Consider the following 26436-nt stretch of genomic DNA (forward strand, 5'->3'; position numbering starts at 1 on the left):
GTCAAAGGCTTTGAAAGAGCTGATGCCATGACCCCTTCTGAAGTGGCCCTCCATGGACCTTGAGATATTGGACAGCCTCCACCTTGTAGATTATTTTTCTGAGCAAAGTAATCCAGAGTGTGGTGACCAGGTAACTACAGGCACATCTGGATAAAGTAAATTATCTTGACCCATTTCAATCTGGCCTCTGGCCCAGTTTCAGCTTTGGTTGCCCTCTGTGATGACCTTTATCAGACAGAAAAAATACTAGCCCTTTGATTCTCCTTGACCTCTTGGCAGCCTTTGATACCATGGGCCATGACCCTACTTCAGGCCACCCTCCTGAAGTAATTCGAAGGATTGGTGTTATGGTGCTTCAACATAGAGAATTCCTAGCAGACAGTAGCATTGAAGGACTCTACCCATAGCTTTTGTGCTTAGGATGCCACAGGATTCCATTTATGAGGATTTGAAGTGTGAAAGCCAATGATACTTAGCTAGCCATTCCTTCTGACTCAGGGGAATCTGTAGATGTGCTGGATGTAGCCTGGGGTTGTTGACAGGCTAGATGAGGGTCTGTAAACTATGACTTAATCCTGATAAGACAGAGACACACTGTATAAGCAGTTCTCATTTCTGGAGATTGGGGAGACAGCCTCCTCTGGGAAAGAGCAGAGTGGGATAGAGACTTTTACCCAGAGGGGTTTGTGTTTTTTGTTTGTTTGTTTGTTTGTTATCAGTGTTTTGTGCCAACATTATTCTAGCAACTTCAGAGAAACAGGTTCCTGACTTAGGTACTGGGTTGCTGATAGTAGTAAGTAGTGAAGCCTGCTAGGCAGAATTTTCCTTTTCTTATCTTAAGTAGATAGCAGAATGATACACAACACATAATTCCTTTTTTTTTTTTAAGTGGAGCAATAAGAGTGGAGAGCAATATGAAGGTTGTTTTCCCCAGTATTGTAAAAGCTGACTTCAGATGACACATTGTGCAAAGAGGATTGTCTGCCAGCTGAACAGACTCTGGAACACTGCTTGGCAGGAAACCAAAGAATGACACTGCATTTACAGCAATCCTCTTTTATAACCAGTTCAAATAGGGGCTTCATTCAGAATAAGGCACTGGATTGAATTCTGGGTACATCGGGCAATCAGGAGGCAAGGGCAATTTAGTGTGTGGCAGGTCACACACTTACTACGATTTCAATTCGGAATACAGAACTTTTTGTTCTTTCTTTACTGTATTTTCCCATTCCATCCCTATCACAGTTGAAAAGGCATCTCTTAGTAGATGAGAGGCATAATATAGCCTTCAACTTTGCAGTTCAGTCTGACAGCAATCTCTATGTTGTGGATTTTTACAAAGTCTAAATTGCAGTATGCTTAGACGGGACACCCAGAGTTATTTAGTTTTCAATTTGATGCTGTTGTGAATTCATTCAAAGCATTATTTATCACTAAAAACCTGGCAATATCTACTGTCAAGGAGTGGCTAACCTGTATAGGATAGCAGCCGAGTGTCTTGGGTGTAAGGTGACAGTGTTTTATGCCACTGCATAAAACTGGGTGATGCAGCTGAACTGTGCAAAAGATTGAAATAAATTTAAAAATTGTCCAGTAGCACCTTGCAGACCAACTAGGTTTGTTCTGGGAATAAGCTTTCGTGTGTATGCACACTTCTTCAGATAGGTAGACCAACACAGCTACCTACCTGAATGGTAGGATCACAGAGCTAAGATCCCTAGCTCTGTGAATGGAGAAGTAGAAAGGACAGTCCTGGTCAGCACTGTATGCACAAAGCCAGCATTGCAACTCCATCTGCAAAAGCAGGCATAGGCAAACATGGTCCTCTAGATGTTTTGGGACTACAACTCCCATCATCCCTAGCTAATGGGACCAGTGGTCAGGGATGATGGGAATTGTAGTGTCAAAACATATGGAGGGCCAAGTTTGCCTATGCCTGTGCAAAAGAGTGCACTGCAAAACCATGATTTTTAATTGAGACCACGTCCACACAATAGACACCTTCTCTTTGTCTCTCTTTGTCTCTCTCAGTCTTCAGGAATACCCTCCTCCCCTTAGAAAACTTCAACAAACAGACTATCATGACCCTGAGTGTACACATCTCTCCTTTGTCAAAGCATGGAATAAAGTTCTCAAAACACAAGGGATGAGAATACAAATGGGAAGCACAGAGAGGATTGGAAAACAATCTGAACAAAGTCCAGCACCAGTGGAAAAGGATGGTTCAGAGACTAAGGAGTATTGTGGTGCTCATCTTAAGCCAATCGTAGGAGAGGGCTGCTGGCTAGATCTCTTTACAATCCACTTCAAAGTTGCACTCAGGCTGCTGACTTGGAACTTCCAGACTAGGACCAGTTCAGAGGGTACTCCCACAAGGCTGCCCGTTATCTCAGAGCTGATGTGTTGGAAGCTTATGTAGGGGGTGACTGGAGATAATGATTGTAATTAGGTTTATTGGATCATCTATCTGAATCATATGGAATGTGAATACATACCAGGTCCTGCCAGGTGGTGTGTCTGTGAGATAGACTCCCCATTGTTGGTCTGGTTTATATGATAAGCTCATTATAAATGTTACTCCTTTTGCACAGATTGCTGCTCTGTGGAAACATTTTCCTCCCCTTTTAGTAGTCTACATCAGGGCTGAGTTATGTTTTAAATTGGCCTTAAGAACCTTTGGCTGAAAACACCTTCACAGAAGTCTGTATTTGTGCCTGTAGTTTCTGCCACCATCAGTGCAATTCTATGTGTGTCTACTCAGGTGTAAGTCCTATTGAGTTTAATGGGATTTACTTTCAGGTAAGTGTGTGTAGGATTTCAGCCTAAGATTGTAGTCTTGTACACTCAATCCTATGCATGTCTCAATTTATTTAGTTCACCACAAGAAGACCACCAATGAGTCTTTCCAGGGAACTACCGGTAACCCTGCAATGAGATTCCTTAGGCAAAACGTGATACCATTCTCCCCACATCTGTTCACTGAGCTAGATTCTGGGGACCAACAATGTCTTTTACTCCTTCCCTAGAAAGTTGTGGTTGGTTCCCTCTCTTTTAAGCTTCTTGTGTGTGCTTTTAGGCTTTTCACCAACATTCTAGTGTAGTTTAGTATTGGTATATTATTACTATCATGCTGATTGTTGTGTTGGTCATTTTCTCAAGTTGCTTTGAATTTATAAAGAAACATTTGGGGTAGAAATTTTGCAACAAATCTTTTCAGCAATTACCTACCCTGGATGCTAGTACAAAGTGAAGGACCAGTTAGAGGAGTTGGAGGGACTGGGTCTTTCATGCCCAACAAAAGAGACAGACTTTGTCCCTCTCTTAGCTTTTCTGGAATCCATAGAGAACTTGTGAGACACAGTCACTTTCTCACATCACTGGACTTCGGACCATTAGAAGGAATAAGAACGAACTTCACTGCTTCTGGGGTTTTTCAAAGCCTAACATGAAGTGAAAACAGGATTTGTGGCCTTCCAGATGTTGCTGGACTGAAACTCCCATTATCACTGAACATTTCCTGGGATGATGTCCAGTGACATCGGAAGAGAAATAGGCTCCCATCTCTTTTCAGTGTACCAGGAGCCTGGGATAAATTTGCATGTGTGTGGAGAAGTTGGGGTGACCACAAATTATAGCTGCCAAAATTTGGCTGCCAAAATTTGGGCCCTGTCTACAGTATACTAGTGTTTTCCAAGTATTTGTCAATAGATAATTATTGTGGTTATTAAATTTACTATAGTGTCTACTCAGTAAATTATATGCAAATACAAATCCAGTCCTGCTTCACTGACATGTATTTTGAAAACTTATGCCCTTCAGAGTCCTCATAATATGCCTGAATTTTTCACTCTAGGTCCAACATAATGGGAAAGGCCTTGACAGTCAAAATCTTTCTTCTCCTAGCAAAAGCGGTGAAGGAGGAAGTCATATCAGAGAAGTAAAATGTGATAGCTGCAGTGACCTATCACCAAACAGTTGTGGACGTTCCAGGTCCCTTCTGGTGTACCAAAAATCTCATTTTGTGTAGGCTTCAGGAAAATCTCATGTCCTCCTATAATGTTCCATTTACTCAGATGTCCTCCAGTTGTACTGTTCTTTCTAAGAAACATAACATAACTAGAGACAAAATACTCTTGATTATGATAGAAGGGCTAAGTGCTTTATCACAATTACACTTTTTTTTTATTTCCTGGAAGTTCTAGTAAGAGCGGAGTTTGTAAATATGGGCATGGTTTATTTGCTGATAAATTGAACAACTTACATCTGTTTAATTTGTTGTGCTTTCTGTTTGCTTAAATATTTTGTTGTGGCCTGTGGCTAAATCAATTAACTTCTAATGCTAATAGATATCCCCTGTGCTTAAACTTTCCACATTTCCACACAGACACATGCACCTTTTTAATGAAATAAAGCTGCTCTGTATGAAATAGAAAGTTTTATGTGCATCACTTCCAAATGTTCTGTTTTAAATTACAGAGGTTTAAATATGTGGTGGCACTTCATATTACAAGACACGCTTGGCTTCTCCAGCAGCTATTTAAAAATGTTCATGTCTTATTCAATGTATTATTAGTGTACTCTGTTATCTATCAAACCTTGTCTAGGAACTTTGTAGGAGTTCTATAGAAGCAAGTAAAATTTTGGCCACATAAATTGCGTATGAACTTTTGCGGATAAATAGAATCTTAATATTTGTATTGCATGCTTTCCCCAAATAATGCAAGGCAGATTGTCTGGTCTCTGCCTTCCTCTTCACAATAACCCTTCAAACTGTCTTTAATAACAGTCTGAAATGGTGGAATGGTCCAATCATACTTCATGGGGCAAGTTGTTCCATAACCAGTGTTCAAAATTATGCAGCTTGTCATGCTGGCCACGTGACCCGGAAGTGTCTGTGGACAGCGCTGGCTCCCGGCCTATAGAGTGAGATGAGCGCACAACCCTAGAGTCTGTCAAGACTGGCCCGTACGGGCAGGGGTACCTTTACCTTTACCTATTGGCCAAGTGCAACCAAGTGAAGATGCCTGGGGACCTAAATGGTGCCTCACATATCCATCATCTGGAGGTGCATGCCTGTGGATCACTGGATCTTGACTGTTTCACACACATCCTGTGGAATTCTATCCACTCCACTCACAGTTGTGAGGAACATTCTCACACAACGAATGGCCTGGGTCACCATTAAAAAAAGAGAGAGGTAGAAATAGGCCAATATATATTTGGATCAACCTGGTGGTATTATTAGCACTGCATTTGAACCAGCCTAAGGACGCAAATGGTGCTGTGGTCTAAACCACAGAGCCTAGGGCTTGTCGATCAGGAGGTCGGCGGTTTGAATCCCCGTGACGGGGTGAGCTCCCATTGCTCGGTCCCAGCTCCTGCCCACCTAGCAGTTCAAAAGCACGTCAAAGTTCAAGTAGATAAATAGGTACCGCTCTGGTGGGAAGGTAAACTGTATTTCCGCCAGAAGTGGCTTAGTCATGCTAGCCACATGACCTGGAAAAACTGTCTGCGGACAAACGTTGGTTCCCTCGGCCAGTAAAGCGAGATGAATGCCGCAACCCCAGAGTCGTCCGCGACTGGACCCAACAGTCAGGGGGGTACCTTTTCCTTTAAGGACTAACCAGCCTGTTACCGGTCTCGTAGGGGCCTTCCTAAATAGGCAGCTGCTGAATAAATTGTTAACAACTTTCAAGGGTTCATATTAATTTACTCATATAAATTTGTAGTCAAATCCAAATATTTGATGTCTGCTCTTATGCTTGGCTACTCAGAAGTAAGTCCCACTGAATTCATTGAGGATAACTCTATACTGTGGGATTATTGTGGTCGTAAATGATTTTGTCTCGCCCTTCAGTTTAGTGAGAGGCCAGGTGGGAGATGATAGATAGATGGATAGATAGATAGATGATAGATAGATAATGCCTTATCTTGTGACCCTCAGAAACCTTAATTTGTCTTAAGTGGTACAGTTTGTTCTTCTGAAAAAATAGTTTGCCAAAGAAAATTCTGTTAGATTGTGTTAAGGCGCTACTGTGGCTTTTAGTTGTGCTCTTTAATGTTTGTGGTTTTTGAGTCTTTTTGCAGGACTGCAGTAGAAACAAATCAAAAGCATGAATCTTCAGAGAAACATGATACTAAGCTGTAAATCCTCAGCAGCAACTAATGTGTAGAATCCATTCAGACTCCATTCACATTCTTATAATTGAAATTCTCTTAAGAGTGTTGCCCCATAGCATAAAGAGATCTCTACTCCCCCAGCCCCCTTTACCACCAAAGTCTTTTTTAGCCATTGTGGTGCTGAAAGCTATTGTCACATAATCAACAGATGATGGTAGAACTTGGAAAGTTAAGAATGCCAGGTCTCAGTGGGGTGTATTCTTGCCTTTTGTCGTTGGCAAACTAATCAACCTCATTTTGAGTGCTTGGCTGAATTATAATACTTCCTCCAAATTATACTAGCAAACCTCTTCCTCAGGGAACAATGTGCAATCCCTTAATCTCTCTCATAGAATTGGCAGCTCTCTTCAATGTTAAGAGTATCACTCTTTAATGAAAGCATATTATTCACCAGTTTCTGCTTTCCATTTTTGCTGAGGGTATTTCCTTTACTAAAGGGTAAAATCTACCGGAGTCTGCATGCCCCTGTGTGTGAGACTTGGAAGTTGAGGTGCGAAAGTGTTTTAAAAAGCCAAAGACATAATAGTAATTAAAAAACAACAACAAACCCATAACTGTATCCTCTGCCACTGTACATGACAAAATATTATTGAAGATAACTGAGTCAGACTTTTAGCTTTCATTTTCAGGAGATAGGAGCTAGTTGCTCTCCAAAATACGTAGGTAACATTATAGGAAAACAGAACTATGATTCTAGACCTTGCAAGTACGCAGACTTCCATTTTTAATATCATACCATAACAAGACAGTATAGAAGGGTGTACTCATATTTTTCAAAACTGGGAAATAAATAAAGTGAACGGATTCAACCCCTTTATTATAAATGAGCAAGCATTGTCTAGACACAGAATAGAGTTAATAATTGGAGGAGAGACTTCAATGTTTTCAATATCTGCCAATACAAAGAGTATTTTACCAAAAGCACTCGGTCCAACATACATGGTTGGGAAACTTACAACAGGAATTTAGGAAAAGGTAGCCTGTGGCAACAAGAGTTTTAACCCAGCTGTAGTCAAACCATGACAATACAATTAAATGGGCTTCTTCTGCATCCTAACCTGTTGCCAAACAGGTCTGCTGCCAAATTTAGATATGGAGCATTGAGGCTTAATTTATGAAATCACAAAGGAATCATTAGTTTGTTGAGAGGTCATACGGTTGAGGTGATAATTTTGCAATGCTCATAATTATACTTTTCATGTATCATTATTATATATTTATACATACAATCTCTTCAGGCCATCTCCATATGTCTGACGGTTCAATCGAGTGTTTGGATGCTACAGCATTTGCTTTCTAAGAAAAAACTTATTTGTCTTTACAAGGCGAGGTTGTGACCTTTTTTCTGGGCCTGTTCTCGGAGCAGATTAGTTACACCTGACTTAAATTAACATTCCAGATGTCTCAGTAATAATGTCAGTTCCTGAAATATTTCTGGTAGTTTATATTCCTGGTGTGCAGTGCCTTGTGTATCCCCCAGCCCTTTGTGGTTCCTTTCCCCACTATTTTGAGTTGTACAGATTTTTGGTTTCGCTTTAGCATTGTACATAATTTCGAAATGGTGCGAGGTGCAATAGTATTAGTTCTGGTTTTGGGGTTGGTGGGGGTATCTGCTTATGAGGAGAGAGTGAAGAGAAAGATTTCACACACACACCCTTATAACACTTGGACTCAAGGTCATCCACATGAAGCTGACTGGCAGCGATTCAGGACAAACAAAAGGAAGCAGTTCTTCATACAGCACATAGTTAACTTATGGAATTTGCTGGCACAAGCGATGATCATCATCTTGGATGGCTTGAAAGAGAGCTTTAGACAAATTTATGGAAGGTAAAGCTATCAGTGGCTACTAATTGCCTTTGAATGTCGGTCATTGGGGAAGCAACAACAAGAGAGAACTGTGGTCCTCATGTTCTCCTTGTGACTTCCCAAAGGCATTTGAAAGAGGCATGCCTTCCTAGAAGCATACCTGAAGAAATTCCTCCCTCATACCAGCCTGTTGCTGCTTCAAAGTCATCATCAGAGGCCGAAGGTTCGTGGTTTTTTTTAAAGAGAAGGGCCCCTTGCATTTTCACTCTTAACATTCAGAAGTGACTCATTCCAGACTAAAAGCCATCGCTTCTAAAAGCAGCCACAGTCCTGCAACGTGACAGTTCTGTGTCGGAGAGGAATAAAGTGTGTTGGCAGAGATGAATTGTGCTCTGGTGGCTTCGGTAGTACCGCCCTGCTGAATTCTCTGCATGGCGCATCCATTCTTGTTTGAACTCTTCCCCGCCTCCCACCCTTTTGACTGGCTTTAATTCATCGCCTCTCTTCTTCTCTATCTGAATGTGCAGAATGGGAAGGATACCATGTCCGCTACTGCCTTTAAGAAGACCTGAAAGATAGAAATGCTGTGAAAATTGGTTTGCACAAATAATGTCACTCGTATGAACAATGAGAGCTGCTGCCCCTGAACTGGCATATGTATGTAGCCTACAGAAGGTGTGCCGGGGGGGGGGGGGCGGGCGGACTTTTCTACAGAAGTATCAAGTTGATAGGCTTTGGGAAGGGTGGTGATCAGAGGATGCAGGGTTGAGTAAGAAATGATAAAAGGGTTCCTTCTTGGGTCAAGGAAGAGTTTCCCTGTGCCATGTTAGATAGCTGGGATAGCTCAGTTAGTAGAGCATAAGACTCTTTAATCTCAGGGTCATGGCTCTGAGTGCCCCATTGGGCAAAAGGGACACGGGTGGCTCTGTGGTCTAAACCACTGAGCCTCTTGGGCTTGCCGATCAGAAGGTTGGCAGTTTGAATCCCCGCAACAGGATGAGCTCCTGTTGCTCTGTCCCAGCTCCTGCCAACCTAGCAGTACAAAAGCAAGCCAGTGCAAGTAGATAAATAGTTACCGCTGTGGTGGGAAGGTAAACAGTGTTTCCATGTGCTCTGGTTTCTATCACGATGTCCCGTTGTGCCAGAAGCGGTTTAGTCCTGCTGGCCACATGACCCAGAAAGCTGTCTGTAGACAAATGCCAGCTCCCTCGGCCTGAAAGTGAGATGAGCATCACAGCGCCATAATCACCTTTGACAGGACTTAACCATCCAGGGGTCCTTTACCTGCCCCATTGGGCAAAAGGTTCCTGCATTGCAGGGGGTTGAACTTGATGGCCCTCGTGGTCCCTCCCAACTCCTACAGTTCTGTGATTCTGTGTATGCTTAGGTCTACTCTGAGCAAGAGATTCCACTGTGAGGTTCTCTTTTCGTAGGGAGGCTTTTATGCAAGGAGTCCTCCAGAAGTTTTGGAGTGCAGCTCCCATCATTTGTGACCGTTAGGTGCTCTGGTTGTGGTGATGGGATTATACTCCAAAACATCTGGAGAGCACTAGTGGGACCAGGCTAGGTAAGAGTTGTGGGCATATTGGGCGAGTGGGTGGAAACATCAGCTCTTCTCTAAAACAGTTATTTACAATACTGTAGTAGTGAGGGATTCGTGTGTGTAAACAGGGAGGGTGTTTGTTTCATTGAAAAAGGAAAACCAGGTGCCTGGGCAAGTAAAAATAGTAAGAAAAACATTACACATTCAAACCCCTGGTATCTCTATATGGAATCATTCTGCTATCCATTCAATATCTCTGTATGGTTTTATTTGCTGCAAATCAAAGAGTGTATCTAATTTGATGTTTAGAAATGATCATAACTAGATCTGCAAATGTTTTCCGGATGTTTTCAGTAGCGTTGTGTGTTGCAGGAAGTCTGACATGCTTATCTTGTCCCAGTATCAGGCTGCATTTTTTTAAAACGGTGAAATAGCATCTCCCCAACTTAATTTTTCGGGTAAGATTTCAATTTAACTGTTAGTGCTGAGAATAACATTCTTTAATGTCTTGGCAGCTCCACTGAGAGTGCTGGAAAGTGAAACTGACACTCTTTTTCCGGCTTGGCTTTGGCTTGCTCACTGCTGGTTGCATGCCGTGCTTTTAATCTGACCATTTCCCAGCTATGTGGGGGATGCTTGTGAAACCATTACAGAAATATTTCTGCCTCCTACAGGAGTTAATGGGTTTTTTTCTCAAAAGAGTAAGGCTGCAGTCCTATACGTGATTACCCAGCAGTTCATCTTGTTGATCACAGAGAGGCTGACTTCTGAGTAAACATGCACAGGCTTCGGCAATGAATCAGTTCCTTTCAGCAGAGCTAACCAGAGTGTTAGTGCCCTGTTCATTTGCCACTGTGTTCAGTTGATGTGAGGTGGCCAGTAGTACACGGCTTCTGTAAATGCCAAAAGTTAACCAGAAACATAACATGTTTTGGCAGAGAAATGGGAATTTGGATGTGTCTTGAGCAAATTATCATGGCTTAAAAACAACAACCAGTAAAGGCATGAGCTTGGCGTGTAATATAGGATAACTTTTAAAGTATGCTTTTGCAATTTGCAAGTGAATCAGGAGGAGATTGTTTAACATGCACCATGTGTAAATATTCCTTATTGTGTATATCGATTTTTTATTTTTTTATTTTTGCATTCTGTATTGCAAAAGGTCAGGAAGGGAGCTGATCACAATGCTGTTAGTCAGGCAGGCTTGCCCTTTGGCTTACCTTTGGTACTATGAATTGCATCCCACAATGGAGGAAAACTGAATATTGATTTCTGGGCATACTCTCTTCCATTCCCGCTTCAGTTTATTGGGAAGAATTTGTATTTGTTTGAGGTCATGCCATTGAAACAAACTTGGAGGAATCACATAGCCTCTTTCCCTCTTTCCCATAATAGAAGGAGAATTACAAATGTGCAAGGCTTTGTGTGTGTGGCAGAGTTAGCTGCTTGTATCCTTCCATCAGCATCGCATATTGGCAATCTTGTTAAGAAGCTATAATCTGCTATGCCAGTTGTTCCCCTCCAGAGACTATAGGCGGTATGAAGGTTTGCAAGCAATTCTATATCTACTAACCTCTTTGTGTGTTCATGGGTGAAGGCGTTTCTAGTTGCAAGCATTTTCTAGCCTTACCTTCGCTTTCATTGTCTAGAGTCCTGGAGAAGATTGTTTTTGCAGTGTGAGCACTAGAGAACGGGTTTGGAAATGTGCTCAGATTGCTGCCACTTTCTGTGGCCCAAAGATGTGTTTTCTCCACCATGAAAAGCTTTGAAAGAAAGAACAGCTTTAAAAAAGATCAGTCACTCTTAGACACATAGTGGCTTATAGGAGAAAGAAGAGACACAAGAGCAGTTGAGAGTTCTCTAATTTTAGAGGTGTGTACTATCTATATCAGGGGACGCGGGTGGCACTGTGGTTTAAACCACAGAGCCTAGGGCTTGCCAATCAGAAGGTCAGTGGTTCAAATCCCCTCGACGGGGTGAGCTTCTGTTGTTTGATCCCAGCTCCGGCCCACCTAGCAGTTTGAAAGCACGTCAAAGTGCAAGTAGATAAATATGTACCACTCTGGTGGGAAGGTAAATGGCATTTCCATGCGCTGCTCTGGCTTGCCAGAAGCGGCTTAGTCATGCTGGTCGCATGACCCGGAAGCTGTCTGTGGACAAATGCCAGCTCCCTCGGCCTATAGACTGAGATGAGCGCCGCAACCCCAGCGTCGTCCGTGACTGGACCTAATGGTCAGGGGTACCTTTACTTTTACCATCAATATCTAATGATACTTGCTATCTGGTTCAAAGCCAATGGCTACATACTGTAAAGTCTGCCCCCAAAATATTTTGTTGTAACTTTTTGGCAACCCCCAATAATTTCCATACATGGATCTATCTAAGAGGGCTATGTATGCATGAAGTGGTTCTGTATGTGCACTGAAGGATGCTGCCTTTTCTATGATGCTTATGGGGGCCTTCTGTCAGGTGATGCTCAGCTCTCCTTTGCCTCAGACGCAGGTTGAAAATTTCTTGGATTCCTGAAAGACTGCCATAGTACTTTTCAATATACTTTGAGATGCTCTGAAATCATATTTAGAAGTAGTTATTGAAGGCATTCAACTCAGTCCTTTCAAGGTCACCAAACATAATGATTTTTTCAAAATTAGATGGCCATCTCCCTTAACTCACCAGCTATCGGTTTCTTGAACAAGATACAACATCAAATTGTGATGAGATACTGAATGTAATGTATGTGTGTGTGTGTGAACACTTACTGTAAATACAGTGGACACTTGGGTTGCGAACATGATCTGTGCGGAATGCATGTTCACAATCCGCGTCTGTGCACGCGCGGGTTGCAATTCAGCACTTCTGTGCATGGTGCGATTTAGTGCTTCTGCGCATGCGCTACCCCTGAAACCCATTCTGGTACTTCCGGGTTTTGGTGGTCCGCAACCTGAAAAAACGCAACCTGAAGCGGCTGTAACCCGAAGTATGACTGTACATTTAATGACTTTACTGCTTGCTTTTATTAAAAATGCTCTATTTAAGTTGCTATGAAGACGTCAGGCATGGGGACTTTGCATGCTTGCATATTATTATTCAGCAGCCTTCCAATAACCTAGCCAAGAATTTGCCTAGCTACAATTAAGTACACAGTCTTTTAACACATGACATTATACAGTTTGTAAACCAGTCTTCTGTGTTGGGAGTATTCTTTCCTGTCTAGATGGGATTTTGGCATTGTTTACGTGCAGCCTTGGTGAAATTGACTTCTGGTGTTTTACTATTGGGCATTCAGAATTGCTGTTGTGTGAATATACATCACTTGAAGTCTGGAAACTTAAGACATGTAGCTTTCTTTTGAGCTGTGTGGACGTTGCAACCTTTTGAGACGGTGTCCTTAAACACACACAGAGCTGTCTTAGCACACAACTTGTGGCTCATTGTGGCTCCCTAGCACAAATAAAAGTGAATATTCAGTGTCTCTTTTTCAACAAGATGGTTAATGTAATGCACCATCGAAAAGCATGTTGGATGTGAAATACCTCATGTCAAAGACCCATGGATTTTTGGCATGGTATGTAGCCTAAATAAATACATTTGCAGGCAGTATCCTGCTCAGGCTTTTCAACATAGTAGCAGTACCACTTAACACCTCCATTTGTATTTTCAAACCAAACAATCCACAGGATGGGCTGGTCAAAAGACATTTCAGAACCATAAGCATTTGTTAAATCTCTCCAGCTTCCTTTTCAGAAGCCCATCACAAATCGTAAAACAAGTTTTGCCGTATATATTTATTTAAGGGGCATGACTTTTTTAAAAAAGGTGAAGTATCAAGTTTCACAGCTGTTTGCTATCATCCAGGGATACCTTCCAGCTATGCTAGTCTGGGTTCCTTTACAAGGTATTCAGATTAGAAAGGCAGATTTAGAAAAGAAAAATGCTAGAGGTAAAAAGCTTGCCGAAAGAATTTCTTTTTGAAGCACTATAAAGAAGCACAAGTGAAAATGGATGGTCTCATGCATACCTGATAATGAAGAGAAAAGCTCTTGTACAACGTGACAGCGCTGACTAGACTATATGGGTGGAAGGGCAAAAGGTGTGGAATGTCTGTGTCTATTATGAAAAGACGGAAATTGCTGTCTGTATTTGGAACACTGCAGGCTCAATATATCCTGCTGACAGTCTGGCTAGTGGCCGCTGTTGTACAAAGCCCATGAAGCCGAGAATTGTCAGTTCTTCATTTTAAAATAACTTGGCACCAATCATAGAAATTTTTAGGAATACATATGTGGGTTATAAGTTGACTGCTTTTTAACTGGAGACTCTCTCTACTTTTTCTCCCCCCTAGGAGTGTATTCTCAGAAAACATTGGCTCTAGACGGGTCCAGAAGGCAAGAGTAAATCCAGTCTACATGCACAGAGTCCACTGGCTCAGCTTGAAAGTGTTTTCATGAGTTAACACTGGGACCAGATCCACCCTTCATTCCCTGCAGCCAAGCAATCTGCAGCCAAGCAATGGGCCAAAAAATCTCAGGGAGCATAAAGTCTGTTGATGTTCGGGAACCCCCTTACAGACCTGTCAAAAGGGAACTGAGGGGTCCAGATTTCTGCAAGCCTGCGAGATTGGATATGTTGCTGGATATGCCCCCGGCCCATTTGGAGGTCCAGTACAAGCACGCTTGGAACAATGAAGACCGATCCTTAAATATATTTGTGAAGGAAGATGACAAACTGACATTTCACAGACACCCGGTAGCCCAAAGCACAGACTGCATCCGAGGCAAAGTTGGGTATACGAGGGGCCTGCATGTTTGGCAGATCCACTGGCCCGCCAGGCAGCGAGGAACACATGCTGTGGTTGGAGTGTCAACGGCAGAAGCGCCTTTGCATTCTGTAGGATATACGTCGTTGGTTGGTAGCAATAATGAGTCATGGGGCTGGGACCTTGGGCGCAACAAACTTTATCACAACTGCAAAAATCAGCCTGGGGTGACATATCCCGTATTTTTGGAACCAGACGAGTCTTTTGTACTCCCAGACTCCTTACTGGTGGTTTTGGATATGGATGAAGGGACGCTTAGCTTCATTGTGGATGGACAGTACCTCGGAGTGGCCTTCAGGGGACTAAAAGGGAAAAAACTCTATCCTATAGTCAGTGCGGTATGGGGGCACTGTGAAATCACAATGAGATACATCAACGGACTTGATCGTAAGTGTTCCACCACACTTCTGATTTCTTTTTCCCAAACACCTAAACATGTTTCTAGCTTTGTCAGCTTAACAGTTTTCTTCCATACTGAATGTGCAGTCGAAGTTGCACCTGCCTATCCTGTAACCTTTTGGTGAAATAAGGTCATCTGAGTGATGGTGCTGTTGATAATCTGTAATTTGCAGCTGTAGTAAGATGAGTGTGCTGGGCTCACAAATATCTAAAATGACTGTGGCGCCTACATCATGTTGCCGCAGTTCTGTCCTCCTTCCCCAACAATTTTTTTCAGGCTAGAAACTCTGTGGAATTAATGTGTGAGTATTATTTTATGCTTTTGTGGTTTTAAGCTTCTTTTTTAGAAGTATGCAAAAATGTAGATTAGCAGTGGAAGTTTTAATTATAGAGTATCAGGTTTTTTTAATGTTTGCAGACTGGGTTCTTGTTGAATGGATGATGGAATGCCTTGCAAAACTATATTCTTCAAAGTCAGGCTTGAAAACTGGGTTCTGATCTGTCCACTTTTTGAGATCTCTGAAAAACACTTTGTGTTTTAGAAGCAGCTTTCCAGTTCAATAGGCAGGAGCAAAGATTTATAGCTCTGGAGTACAGTTGAAGATAGATGGGCTGTGACCCTCCTCTTGGACAGGATTGCACCTGTGTTTGTACAGTGTTACACTTACAGCTGGTGCTTCATACATTAAATCAGGGATGGCCATTGTGGTGCCCTCCAGGTGCTGCTTCACTACAACTCCTATCATCCCTGTCCACTGGCCACCACTGACCATTGGGGCTGATGGGAGTTGCAGTTGGGAGAGACAATTTCAGTACTGCTGCAGTCTCACAAGGTTCATCTTACGTTCACTAAAAACAGCACCTTTAGTGTAACAAGACCTGCCCTTGGAACGCACTCTCAATAAATATCTACAGTCCTGGTGATTCAGAGCCTGCTTAATGCTCATTTGTTCACTCAAGTTATCCCTGAGGGGTGGTCTGCTTAAGTTCATGATTCATTTGAATTGCAAGTTATACTGTTCTTTTCCTTGGTGATTTTATGTTGGTGATCACATTGAGTTTTTTTACTTTTTTATGTGGTATAGAAACAAATAAAACTTTTTGCCTGATGCAGCTATCACTGTGTTGCCAAAATAGCAGGGGGGAACTCAGGCTGATCTAGATTTCTCAATCTGCTGTTTCCCAGTCTGGATTTGAAGCATCAATGGCCTTCAGCTTTATTCTGTTCTGTCAAAGTGGGGTCTAACTCCTGCCCTAAGGATCAGCAGGCAGCGACTTGCAAAAATGGATTGCCACGTGGAGTTTTGCCAGTGTTGTATGTTGAGGCCTTTTCCATGTGTGTATTTCTATATATAAAGAGGGTTCAAGTTCTACACCATGAAGGCTGCCTAAACCCATACCTTTTAAAAAAATCAAAAACACCTTGCAAGGCTAAGCTTTTAAGTTCATTTTAAATTTATCCTATGAGTTTGCAGATAGGGCGATCTGGCTCACTAAATAAAACCAGTGAGCAAAAAGGAGCATCATCTGAAAAGGTACAAATACTGTTGGCTGCATCTTTCTTAGCTCCATTTTCTTTCCTTTTAGCCTCAAAAAGGATGTCTAAATTATTCTCCGTATGAACTTTCTCTGTTTTTGTGTGCTAGCTCTTAAAAAAAAAAAAACCACAAAGGCTTGGACCTTTGAACTTTCACCTTTATAACTATATTTTTAAAATAGCCCCTTCCCATTAGGAGTTTTTATCAACTGAACTCTTGCCAGCACACTGTAGCTGTATTTTCAGTGAAACTTCTAACATCTTAAAAGGAAGATAAAAGGACCTCAAAGTTTTATAGCAATTGAGGTTAACCTGGGAAATATTATCTGTACTGAAAATGCTTTGTAATTCTTTTGGAAGTTGACAGAAGTTGGCTGAATAGAAAACGAACCGTAAGCAAATAGAAATGGCCCTGAGCAAGGCTGTGTTCAGATAGCTAAAAATAGGAACAACTTCACAGACAAAACAGGATTTTACCCCTCTGCCTGCAAAGGGCTTATCTACCAAAACTTCCATGAGTATATTATGTAACAGCATGATTGTAGTCTTGTTTCTCTATACAGTGTTACCTCGTAACTCAAACAGCTCCATTCTCAAACATCAAAAACCTGGAAGTCAGTGCTCCGGTTTTCGAATATTCCTCGAAACACAAACATCCAATGCGGCTTCCACTGTGCAAAAACCAAGCTGATGGCCAATCAGAAGCCATGCCTTGGAACTTGGACATTTGGAAGTCGAACCGTCTTCCGGGATGGATTACGTTCGAGTTCCGAGGCACCACTGTAATAATTTACTTAACTAAGAAACTTTGAACTTGATTCACTGTGTATATATATGAATGAAACCATTGGTCGAAATCTAGACTAGGGATGGGAATGTTGTGCCCCTTCAGATGCTGTTGTTGTTGTTTAGTCGTTTGGATCCCTTCCAATCGGGATTCAGGCCTCATCATGGGACTGAAACTCTCTTGGTCACACTGGTCGAAGATCTCCGTCAGGCTAGGGACAAAGGTGAGAGCTGTTTCCTACTTCTGCTGGATCTCTCAGCGGCTTTTGATACCATCAACCATAACATCGTTATGGACCGTCTAGAGGGGCTGGGAGCTGGGGGCACTGCTATACAGTGGTTCTGCTCCTTCCTCCTGGGCCGTGTTCAGAAAGTGGTGGGGGGGATGAGTGTTCAGACCCCTGGGCTCTCACTTGTGGGGTGCCTCAGGGTTCCGTCCTCTCCCCCATGCTTTTCAACATCTACATGCAGCCACTGGGAGAGATCATCAGGCGGTTTGGGCTGGGAGTTCATCAGTATGCAGATGATACCCAGCTCCAGCTCTCTTTCATATCAGAACCAGAGAAGGCAGTAAAGGTCCTGTGTGAGTGTCTGGAGGCGGTTGGAGGATGGATGGTGGCTAACAGATTGTGGTTGAATCCTGACAAGACAGAAGTAATGTTTTGGGGGGACAGGAGGTGGGCAGGTGTGGAGGACTCCCTGGTCCTGAATGGGGTAACTGTGCCCCTGAAGGACCAGGTGCACATCCTGGGAGTCATTTTGGACTCGCAGCTGTCCATGGAGGCGCAGGTCAATTTTGTGTCCAAGACAGCTGTTTACCAGCTCCATCTGGCACGCAGGCTGAGACCCTCTCTGCCCATGGACTGCCTTGCCAGAGTGGTGCATGCTCTGGTTATCTCTCGCTTGGACTACTGCAATGTGCTCTATGCGGGGCTACCTTTGAAGGTGACCCAGAAACTACAACTAATCCAGAATGCGGCAGCTAGATTGGTGACTGGGAGTGGCCACCGAGACCACATAACACCACATAACAAAGACCTACATTGGCTTTCAGTACGTTTCCGAGCACAATTCAAAGTGTTGGTGCTGACCTTTAAAGCCCTAAACGGCCTCGGCTCAGTATACCTGAAAGAGCGTTTCCACCCCCATCATGCTTCCCCGACACTGAGGTCCATCGCCGAGGGCCTTCTGGCGGTTCTCTCACTGCGAGAAGCCAAGTTACAGGGAACCAGGCAGAGGGCCTTCTCAGTAGTGGCGCCCACCCTGTGGAATGCCCTCCTACCAGATATCAAAGAGAGCAACATCTACCAGACTTTTAGAAGACATCTGAAGGCAGCCCTGTTTAGGGAAGCTTTTAATATTTGATGGACTACTGTATTTTAATATTTTGTTAGAAGCCACCCACAGTGGCTGGGGAAACCGAGCCAGATGGGCGGGATATAAATAATAAATTATTATTATTATTATTTGTTGTTGTTGTTGTTGTTGTTGTATCTGATTCTTCGTGACCCCATGGACCAGAGCACCCCAGGCACTCCTGTCTTCAACTGCTTCCTGCAGTTTGGTCAAACTCATGTTAGTAGCTTCATGCTGTAGTTGGTGAAGTTCATAGTGGGCTGTCTGGCCACATGGGCCCTCTAATAATGGGGATTAATCTAGGAGCACCTCCAGACCACTCACCTGTGGTTTCATAGGATATCCATCCAAAAGCTGGTACACATCTAATTCCCAGGCACACCCAATTCCCATCCATCTTGTCAGGATTCAGCCACGGTTTACTAGCTGTCACCAAGCTCATAAGTACATTTGGACACCAGTTTAGGACATGCATGGCCTCTCCTGATTCAGATACTACAAAACAGAGCTGGGTATGAACAGCATCAGCAGCATACTAGTAACACCATGCCCCAGTAACATGTTGCTGAATATTCTTTTTAAATGCTTTATTGTTCTTATGAAAACCATGTAGATATTCTTACGTAAAAAAACCCTTTCTTTCAACAATATATCTGCTACTCCCAGAAGTCTTCTCAACTTGTACAGCACCCAGTCTGCTTCTCTGGGCAAATCTTAGATTCTGCAGTATCGCTGCAATACTTGCGCAACAATCCAACATACTAGAGCCACACGTTCACTCTCTGGAGGGAAAGAAATGATTCCTAGAAAAAGTAATTAAGGAAACCTGTCTAAGTGCCTTGACTGTGTGAGCTTCAGAGACCAGTGGGGAACCATGAAGCCTACTGACAGATCACTGTTAACTCAAATACATTTTTTAAAGGTTTGCCTTTAAATGTGAACTGGATCGCAGTTTGCCCTCATCTATCGCTAGTTGTAAGCCACCAGTGATCTTCACATCTCACATAAATCCTATGATATAACTCCCACTGGTTTTAATATACCCAAGCTATAGAATGAAGGATGTTGCACTTTAAGAAAAAGGTCCTTTCTGTTGCCTGCAGTGACTTCTGTTAGGTGAAGCAAAGAGCAGAAAGGAGTTAGGACTTAAAAAGAATAGTGTAATTACTGGCCCACCCTCCCCTTCCTGGCTGGCACAAGTAGCTCAAGAGCTTGATCCCCACTGCTCCCAAGCAGGAGTTTGGATTGTGCCCTCACCAAAGAGCGCTTGATGAATGAGCGATGGGACACATTTCTATTGGGAAGAAAAAGTACACATTAGCCAATTATGAAAAATTGTGCAAATTCCCCCCCCCCCCTTGAATGTGAATTTCATGATTATTATATTTACTTATACCCTGCCTTTTCCCCCTGACAGAGACTCATGGTGACTTACAGCTAAAATAGAAACAGCTTAAAAATATGTAGGGGAAACAATCATTAAAAACAAATGATCATTAATAGAATTATGATATATGTGTACTGAAACACAGAGATCATTACAACAAAAACATCATAGAATTAGCCCAGGATTCCTCAACCTCAGCCCTCCAGATGTTTTTGGCCTACAACTCCCATGATCCCTAGCTAGCAGGACCAGTGGTCAGGGATGATGGGAATTGTAGTCTCAAAACATCTGGAGGGCCAAGGTTGAGGAAGCCTGCACTAGCCCTTTCCTTAAAAGCAGTCAGTTCCCAAAATCCTGTTGGAACAAGAAAGTCCTCACCAGCCAACAGGACAACATGAAAGCAAGCCAGTTTAAATTCTCTAGTTCCAAAGTTTGGGAGCCGCCACCGAGAAGACCCTCTCTTGCAGGTTTGTAGACAGAGAAGCAGCCATACTGAGACCATGGCATATCTCTCCTGACAGTGGCATTGCTGCCACTTACTGAAGCAAAGCAGAGACAGGGCAGAGAGGTTTCTGTTAGAGTGCCCGCACAATCCCAACCTCATCACCTTCCTGCCCCACCTCTCCCTGTCGTACCCCAGCTTTCCAGTTTGCAGGAAAATGTAAATGGCCATTGTGCTCACCGCTTTGGTCTATATTTGTTAGGCTTTACAGTGGTACCTCGGGTTAAGTACTTAATTCATTCCAGAGGTCCATTCTTAACTTGAAACTGTTCTTAACCTGAAGCACCACTTTAGCTAATGGGGCCTCCTGCTGCCGCTGCACCGCCGGAGCATGATTTCTGTTCTCATCCTGAAACAAAGTTCTTAACCCAAGGTACTATTTCTGTGTTAGCGGAGTCTTGTAACCTGAAGTGTATGTAACCTGAAGCATATGTAACCGCTGTATATGAAATAAGTGAATGGATGGGGATGCTTCAGTGGGAAGCAAACAATTAGATAATACTTTCACATATTTGTAGGGGCTTATTGGGGCAGCCTTTGCAAAGACTTTATTGAAGGTCAGCTCCTCTGTTATGCTGCTGCTTGCAACCTATTTTTTCACCATGCCGGATTACAAAAGTTATCTTAGTTTTCACTGCTTTGCATAATTCTCATAAAGTTGCTTCTTTTTCTTGGCCGCTTCGGTTTTATTCTAAAGGGGGAAAGTGTGTTATAAGGGATTTTTGTGACCCGAGGTATGTTCTTGAATGTTCTTGTTCTTTATTATTTTTTTTGTAATAATTACAGTAATGATGTAGAGAATATTCCTACATCCATCTTTCTCCTCCCTCAAACTTTTTAATGGACAAGAGTTTCATTTTGAGGGGAGAGTGCAATTGAAAATTATTTCCTTGTTTGTGTCAAAGAGAATTTGTCTGTCATTTGAACAAGCTTGTGCTTGTGTGCCCTCTAAAATATGCCATACAGTTTTATGCTGTTTCTTGGCTCCAGGTACTCTTGTATGTTTGTGAAAGTTGAAGGGTCCTGCCGTCTGCTGCTAGCATATTTGTAAAGTAACTATAAATGTCTAATAACACCATCTCTACACATTTTGCTGGTTCAGTTCATTCTAAATTCTTCACATTCTTGGCTAAGCATCTTGGAAAAGGAAAATAAATTGGCCTCTTCCTCTGTGTAGATTCAGCAGACTTGCAAGTTGAAGTAGACTATGTACTGCTCAATATCTTTCCTAACTTTTATGGTCTTCTGTTTTTGTTTGACTGGCCTCAATTGGTGTCTCTCTGTAAAAGAGCTTGTAATCAACTTGGAAAAATGCACTATTGGGGCCATCAAATTCAAAAACTACACAATGCAAAATTAATACCAGTGGAGTCCTTGTAAACTCCACAAATATTTGTAATTATGGATTGTATTAGCTTGTGTATTGGAATGTCATCAAGAGTTTTCCCTAAGCACCTAGGCTTTTTATAAGGGAATGGCTAATGAATATTGTAGTCTCCTTTGTCAAGTGGCAAACCACTCTTTAAACTGGGTAGGTTGATGGAGAGTTTTTCAAAAGCATTTTTCATATGGCATGTGGGTTTGAAAGGCAAAATATATCATGTGCCAAACCCTTGGGCTTGCCTAAAGTGGATATTTGGATTCCATTCATTGTGTGTTTAGGAAATATTTTCTTGGCTGGTTTTCAGAAGAACCTATGTGTGCGTTTTGCACACCGTTTGCATTGCCTAGAGCTTCACTTCTGTTTTCACTTCAGCAGCTCCCACTGTTGAAATGGCAAGCTGTTATGCAGTTTAAAAAAGCGTATTGGCTCTTCAGTAGGAACTGTTGAAGTGGAATTTGGATGTAATGCTCTTCGCTCCATGCAAAAATATATCTTAGAATCCTGGCCTTTTTAAACCTTGTTTTGACTAGCACACAACGCTTTAGCCAGGCGGCAGCATTTATTGCCCAATGACAGACCTCTCTCTATCTTTACTAAAAGGTAAAAGAAGGGAAGGGAATGGGTGGCGCTGTGGTCTAAACCACTGAGTCTCTTGGGCTTGTTGATCAGAAGGTCGGTGGTTTGAATCCCCGCGACTGGGTGAGCTCCCATTGCTCTGTCCCAGCTTCTGCCAACCTAGCAGTTCGAAAGTATGCTAGTGCAAGTAGATAAATAGGTACCACTGCAGCAGGAAGGTAAACAGCTTTTCTATGCACTCTGGCACTCATCACTCGTCACGGTGTTCCGTGCACTAGAAACGGTTTAGTCATGCTTGCCACGTGACCCAGAAAGCTGTCTGTCAACAAACGCTGGCTCCCTCGGCCTGAAAGCAAGATGAGCACCGCACCCCATAGACACCTTTGACTGTACTTAATGGTCCTTTACCTTTACCTCACTAATTTAAGATAGATCTGAATACGGGGTCGGAGGAAGGGGTATGTGGTGGGTGCGGGCCACTCTGGGTGTCACCACTGGGGGGGGGTGACAAAATGCGGGTGGTACTCACCATGGGGCCTGCAGCACTTCCTCAGCCGCTGACTGAATATAGATGTCAGTCTTTCTCACAGTTTCAAATGCATTAAATTACTCTCTTATTTACCCTGACCGTACTGAGTTGGCTGTATCTGAGGGATAAGTAGTCATGTAGAGAAGTTGTCTTTCACTTAATTGAGCTTTAGGAATGCATGTCAGTATTTTATTTAGACAGCCTCGGTGTTTTTATTTCCCTGAATCTCAGGGAAACTCAATCTTGTTATATTTTAGTGAATTGGTTTAAGAACATGTTAATTTATATAGGACACAGGAGTTTTGGGGTGTTTTTTTTAAAAAAAGTACTGGATTTCTGTTCCCCAAAGCCACTGTAAAGTGAAATTGCTTATTCAGATGTCTGATTGTGGTATAATCCATATGGCTGCTGGTAGTGCTCCAGTTTCAGTGATACGTTTCAGTGCTTCAGAGAGAAATAAGGTTGACCCACTGAATTTTAGAGGAGCACAGATAACTGATCCAGATATAACGCTGCTTTCTCCTAAGGATTATATAGCAGAATGAGCAGAGGGTTCCTGTTTATGAAATCTCCCCCCCCCCCCCATTTTGTGTAAATTACAACCCCAGAGTTCACTAGCTGTGGAGCAAGGTTAAAAACAGTACCCTGGAACAAGGGGATATGCAAAGAATGTAGAAACATGGGGATAACCTGCTGCACTTCTTGAGAGTTTGTACATAGCAACATAGGAAGCTGCCTTATATTATAAATATCAGACCATTGGACTATCAAGCCCAGTCTTGACAGCAGTGACTGGCAGTGGTTCTGCATCATTTCAGGCAGGAAATTCTCCCATCCCTATCTGGAGAGGTGGGAGGATTGAACCTCAGCTGTTCTACATGTGAAGAAGATGCTCTACAGCTGAGCAATGGCCCTTCCCTAATGGCTACAGACAAGGAGTTCTAATGCATGACTCAGGAAAGGCATCCAGTTGATGCCTTATATTTTGTAGATGAGAAATACTTAGAGACAGGAATAATTATCCCAAGATTTAAGAACAGGGCAGATACCATAACAGCCATGGGTGTGGTGCTTTCACATTTTCTAATTGTGGGTGTGGGCAATGTTACAGCTGAACTATTGTTGTATACTGCTTCAAATCATGGTGTTTTTCACAAGTGTCATTTGGATCTGTGTACTGTGTTGCATTTCTCATTACTGAAATGTAAATGTGCACTCAAAACCAGCCACAATGGGCAACTGATTTTTAAAGTTGGCACTCTTCCACTTTTCTGTCCCATGTCAACAATAATAAGAAAGCTCCCGTTCTGGACAAAACCCCGTTCCTCCTCGTATCTCTTGTGAAAAGGCCTCATAATTGATAGCTGTATGTAAGAACAAGCAAGTTAATGCTCTCTCCAACCATTTTGTTCCCTCATAAACATCCTACTTGTGATAGCAGATGTTTCCAGGACAAAACGCCAGTTCCAATCACTTACCTTTATCATCTTTGATGTGCCCCATCATTGCCGTACTTACGTCTGAAAGGGATTGATACTTTAAATGGGGAGGTTTGCATATGTCAGTGCCAAATGCAGATGGATAGAAAGGGAGGATATTCAGTAAGAAGCAAACTATTGTTTTAGTATAATGTGACAGTTCAGATTGGCTCTTTAATACTAAGAATGTGCGTGTGCTTCGTTGTGTGGTTATGTGTGTTGCTCCTGACAGTTTCTCTGATTTTGCAAATGTGCCCACAGGTGCCCTCCCCCAAGGTTGGCGATGCTACTAAGACAATAGATTTTTATAAAGGTGGCTGTCTCTCCCCCCCCCCCCCCGTTTACTAGTCCCATTTTTTTCCTGCCTGAAAGGCAGGTGGTAAATCTTCTTTACAAATGCTAACTTGAACATAATATCTCGTTTCTCGGGGAAGTAGGAGAGCATAAGTACTTCTCTGGACTGTCGCAGTTTGTCATTAAAAGTAATTGCATACAGGAACATTCTGTATAGAATATTGAAAAATGTTTTTGGGCAGTGGCAGGCTAATGTTCTAGCTGGGGAGAAGAGTGGGATACAGAACACACTTTGCATCTGCTCTTAGATGTTGTTTTGCAAGGCTGAGTGTACCATGAGAAATGGGGGGAAATGCTGTGTTGTCCTTGTTCAAGGGCCCATAAAACATCTCTATTATTTGTGTTTTGTTTTCAAAGTGTGTAAACAGTATCCCTTTGGGGGAAGAAAAACGGAGTCTCTGCTTTGACGTACTCTGACAGGAGCTTATTTTGCAATAAATTGGAGTCGGTACTGTATAAGCAAGCCACATGATGCACAAAAGGTGTATCTTTTGCAACCTCTGCTAGAAAGTTTAGAAGGGTAACCTTGCTGGTTTGCAGCAGCAAGTATACAAAACAATGTTCTTGGCTTCTTGCAGCATGAACATTTAACAAGGAACACCTACACTTGATGTGGAGACTGAATATTCTGACGCTGCCTTTCAATACATGTGATCATTGGTCCATTTTGTAATGACTGGCAGTGGATCTCCAAAGTCTCTTGTCCAAACAACTTTCCCAGGGTTATTATCAACAAATGAAAATAATTACCACAGGCACTAAAAAGAGCACTAATCCAACTCTGGGGTCATTAGCATGGCACCTTATGGGTGTAGTGGTACACTGTTGCCTGAGAAACCTTCTCCCAACCCACTTCCTCCATCATGAGGTAAGGGTGGTTACCCTTTAAAGATACATAGAGCTGAAAGAGCAGTTTAGTACTATGTATGTGCTTGTACATTCTCTTCTTTGGTAAAAGGCAGCTGTAGAAGCTTGTCTCCTATCTTAGCATTCCGGTGGATAGAGCTAAGATCAGAGAGAAGACAGTGGTACCTCAGGTTACAGATGCTTCAGGTTATAGAATCCGCTAACCCAGAAATAGTACCTCGGGTTAAGAATTTTGCTTCAGGATGAGAACAGAAATCGTGCTCCGGCGGTGCGGCAGCAGTGGGAGGCCCCATTAGCTAAAGTGGTACCTCAGGTTAAGAACAGTTTCATGTTAAGAACGGACCTCCAGAACGAATTAAGTTCTTAACCCGAGGATACCACTGTAGATCTTTTATCCCCAATGTTAGTTTTTAATTATGAGATAACAGATCCCTGCGCCAGATGTCACACGAGGTGGGCATAATTAGCCCCAACTGGTCTTACCAGCCAAATTTTCAGAGACCTACTGGGCTTAATTAGGTCCCACACCCTTAGTGTAGTTTGTTAGATCTTATTCTGTAACTTGTGCCTGGAGCCTGTGTAACTTTGAACACGCAGGCTAGACTTCCTTTGCAAGCAGACCTACTTACTGGATGGACACACACACACACACACACACACACTCCTGTTTTCTGTAGCTGTATATTGGGGTTTACCTTGAGTTTGTGTGCGACGCATTCCAAAAATGCTTTCAGAAGAAAAGAAAAAAATTGTGATCCTGATTTATTTCTTGTCCTGCATTTTTAGTTTTTAGCTAACGACTTTGACCACCGATCCATTATTATAGTGCATTAGCACTGACCACATAGACTGCGAAACCAAAGGAAGTTTTGCTGTCGGTAATGCTCATCTTTGCTGATGGGAATCCAAAAGACTGGCAAAAAGTTCATTGTT

The 26436-nt window shown here is 42.6% G+C and overlaps 1 protein-coding gene across 2 annotated transcripts in view; it reads left to right on the forward strand.

Annotated features, from left to right (window-relative positions):
* The window catches only part of SPSB4 (splA/ryanodine receptor domain and SOCS box containing 4), a 175669-nt gene that overhangs the window by 110165 nt on the left and 39068 nt on the right, over positions 1 to 26436 (forward strand). For both annotated transcript variants that reach the window (XM_083443028.1, XM_083443027.1), the window contains exon 2: positions 13875 to 14735. In XM_083443028.1, coding sequence (XP_083299154.1) covers positions 14042 to 14735 — 694 coding nt within the window. In that variant the 5' untranslated portion in view covers positions 13875 to 14041. The remainder of the gene's footprint in view (positions 1 to 13874; positions 14736 to 26436) is intronic.

Source organism: Podarcis tiliguerta, assembly GCF_965153285.1.
Source record: "Podarcis tiliguerta genome assembly, chromosome: 5".
Taxonomy (NCBI): Eukaryota; Metazoa; Chordata; class Lepidosauria; order Squamata; family Lacertidae; genus Podarcis; species Podarcis tiliguerta.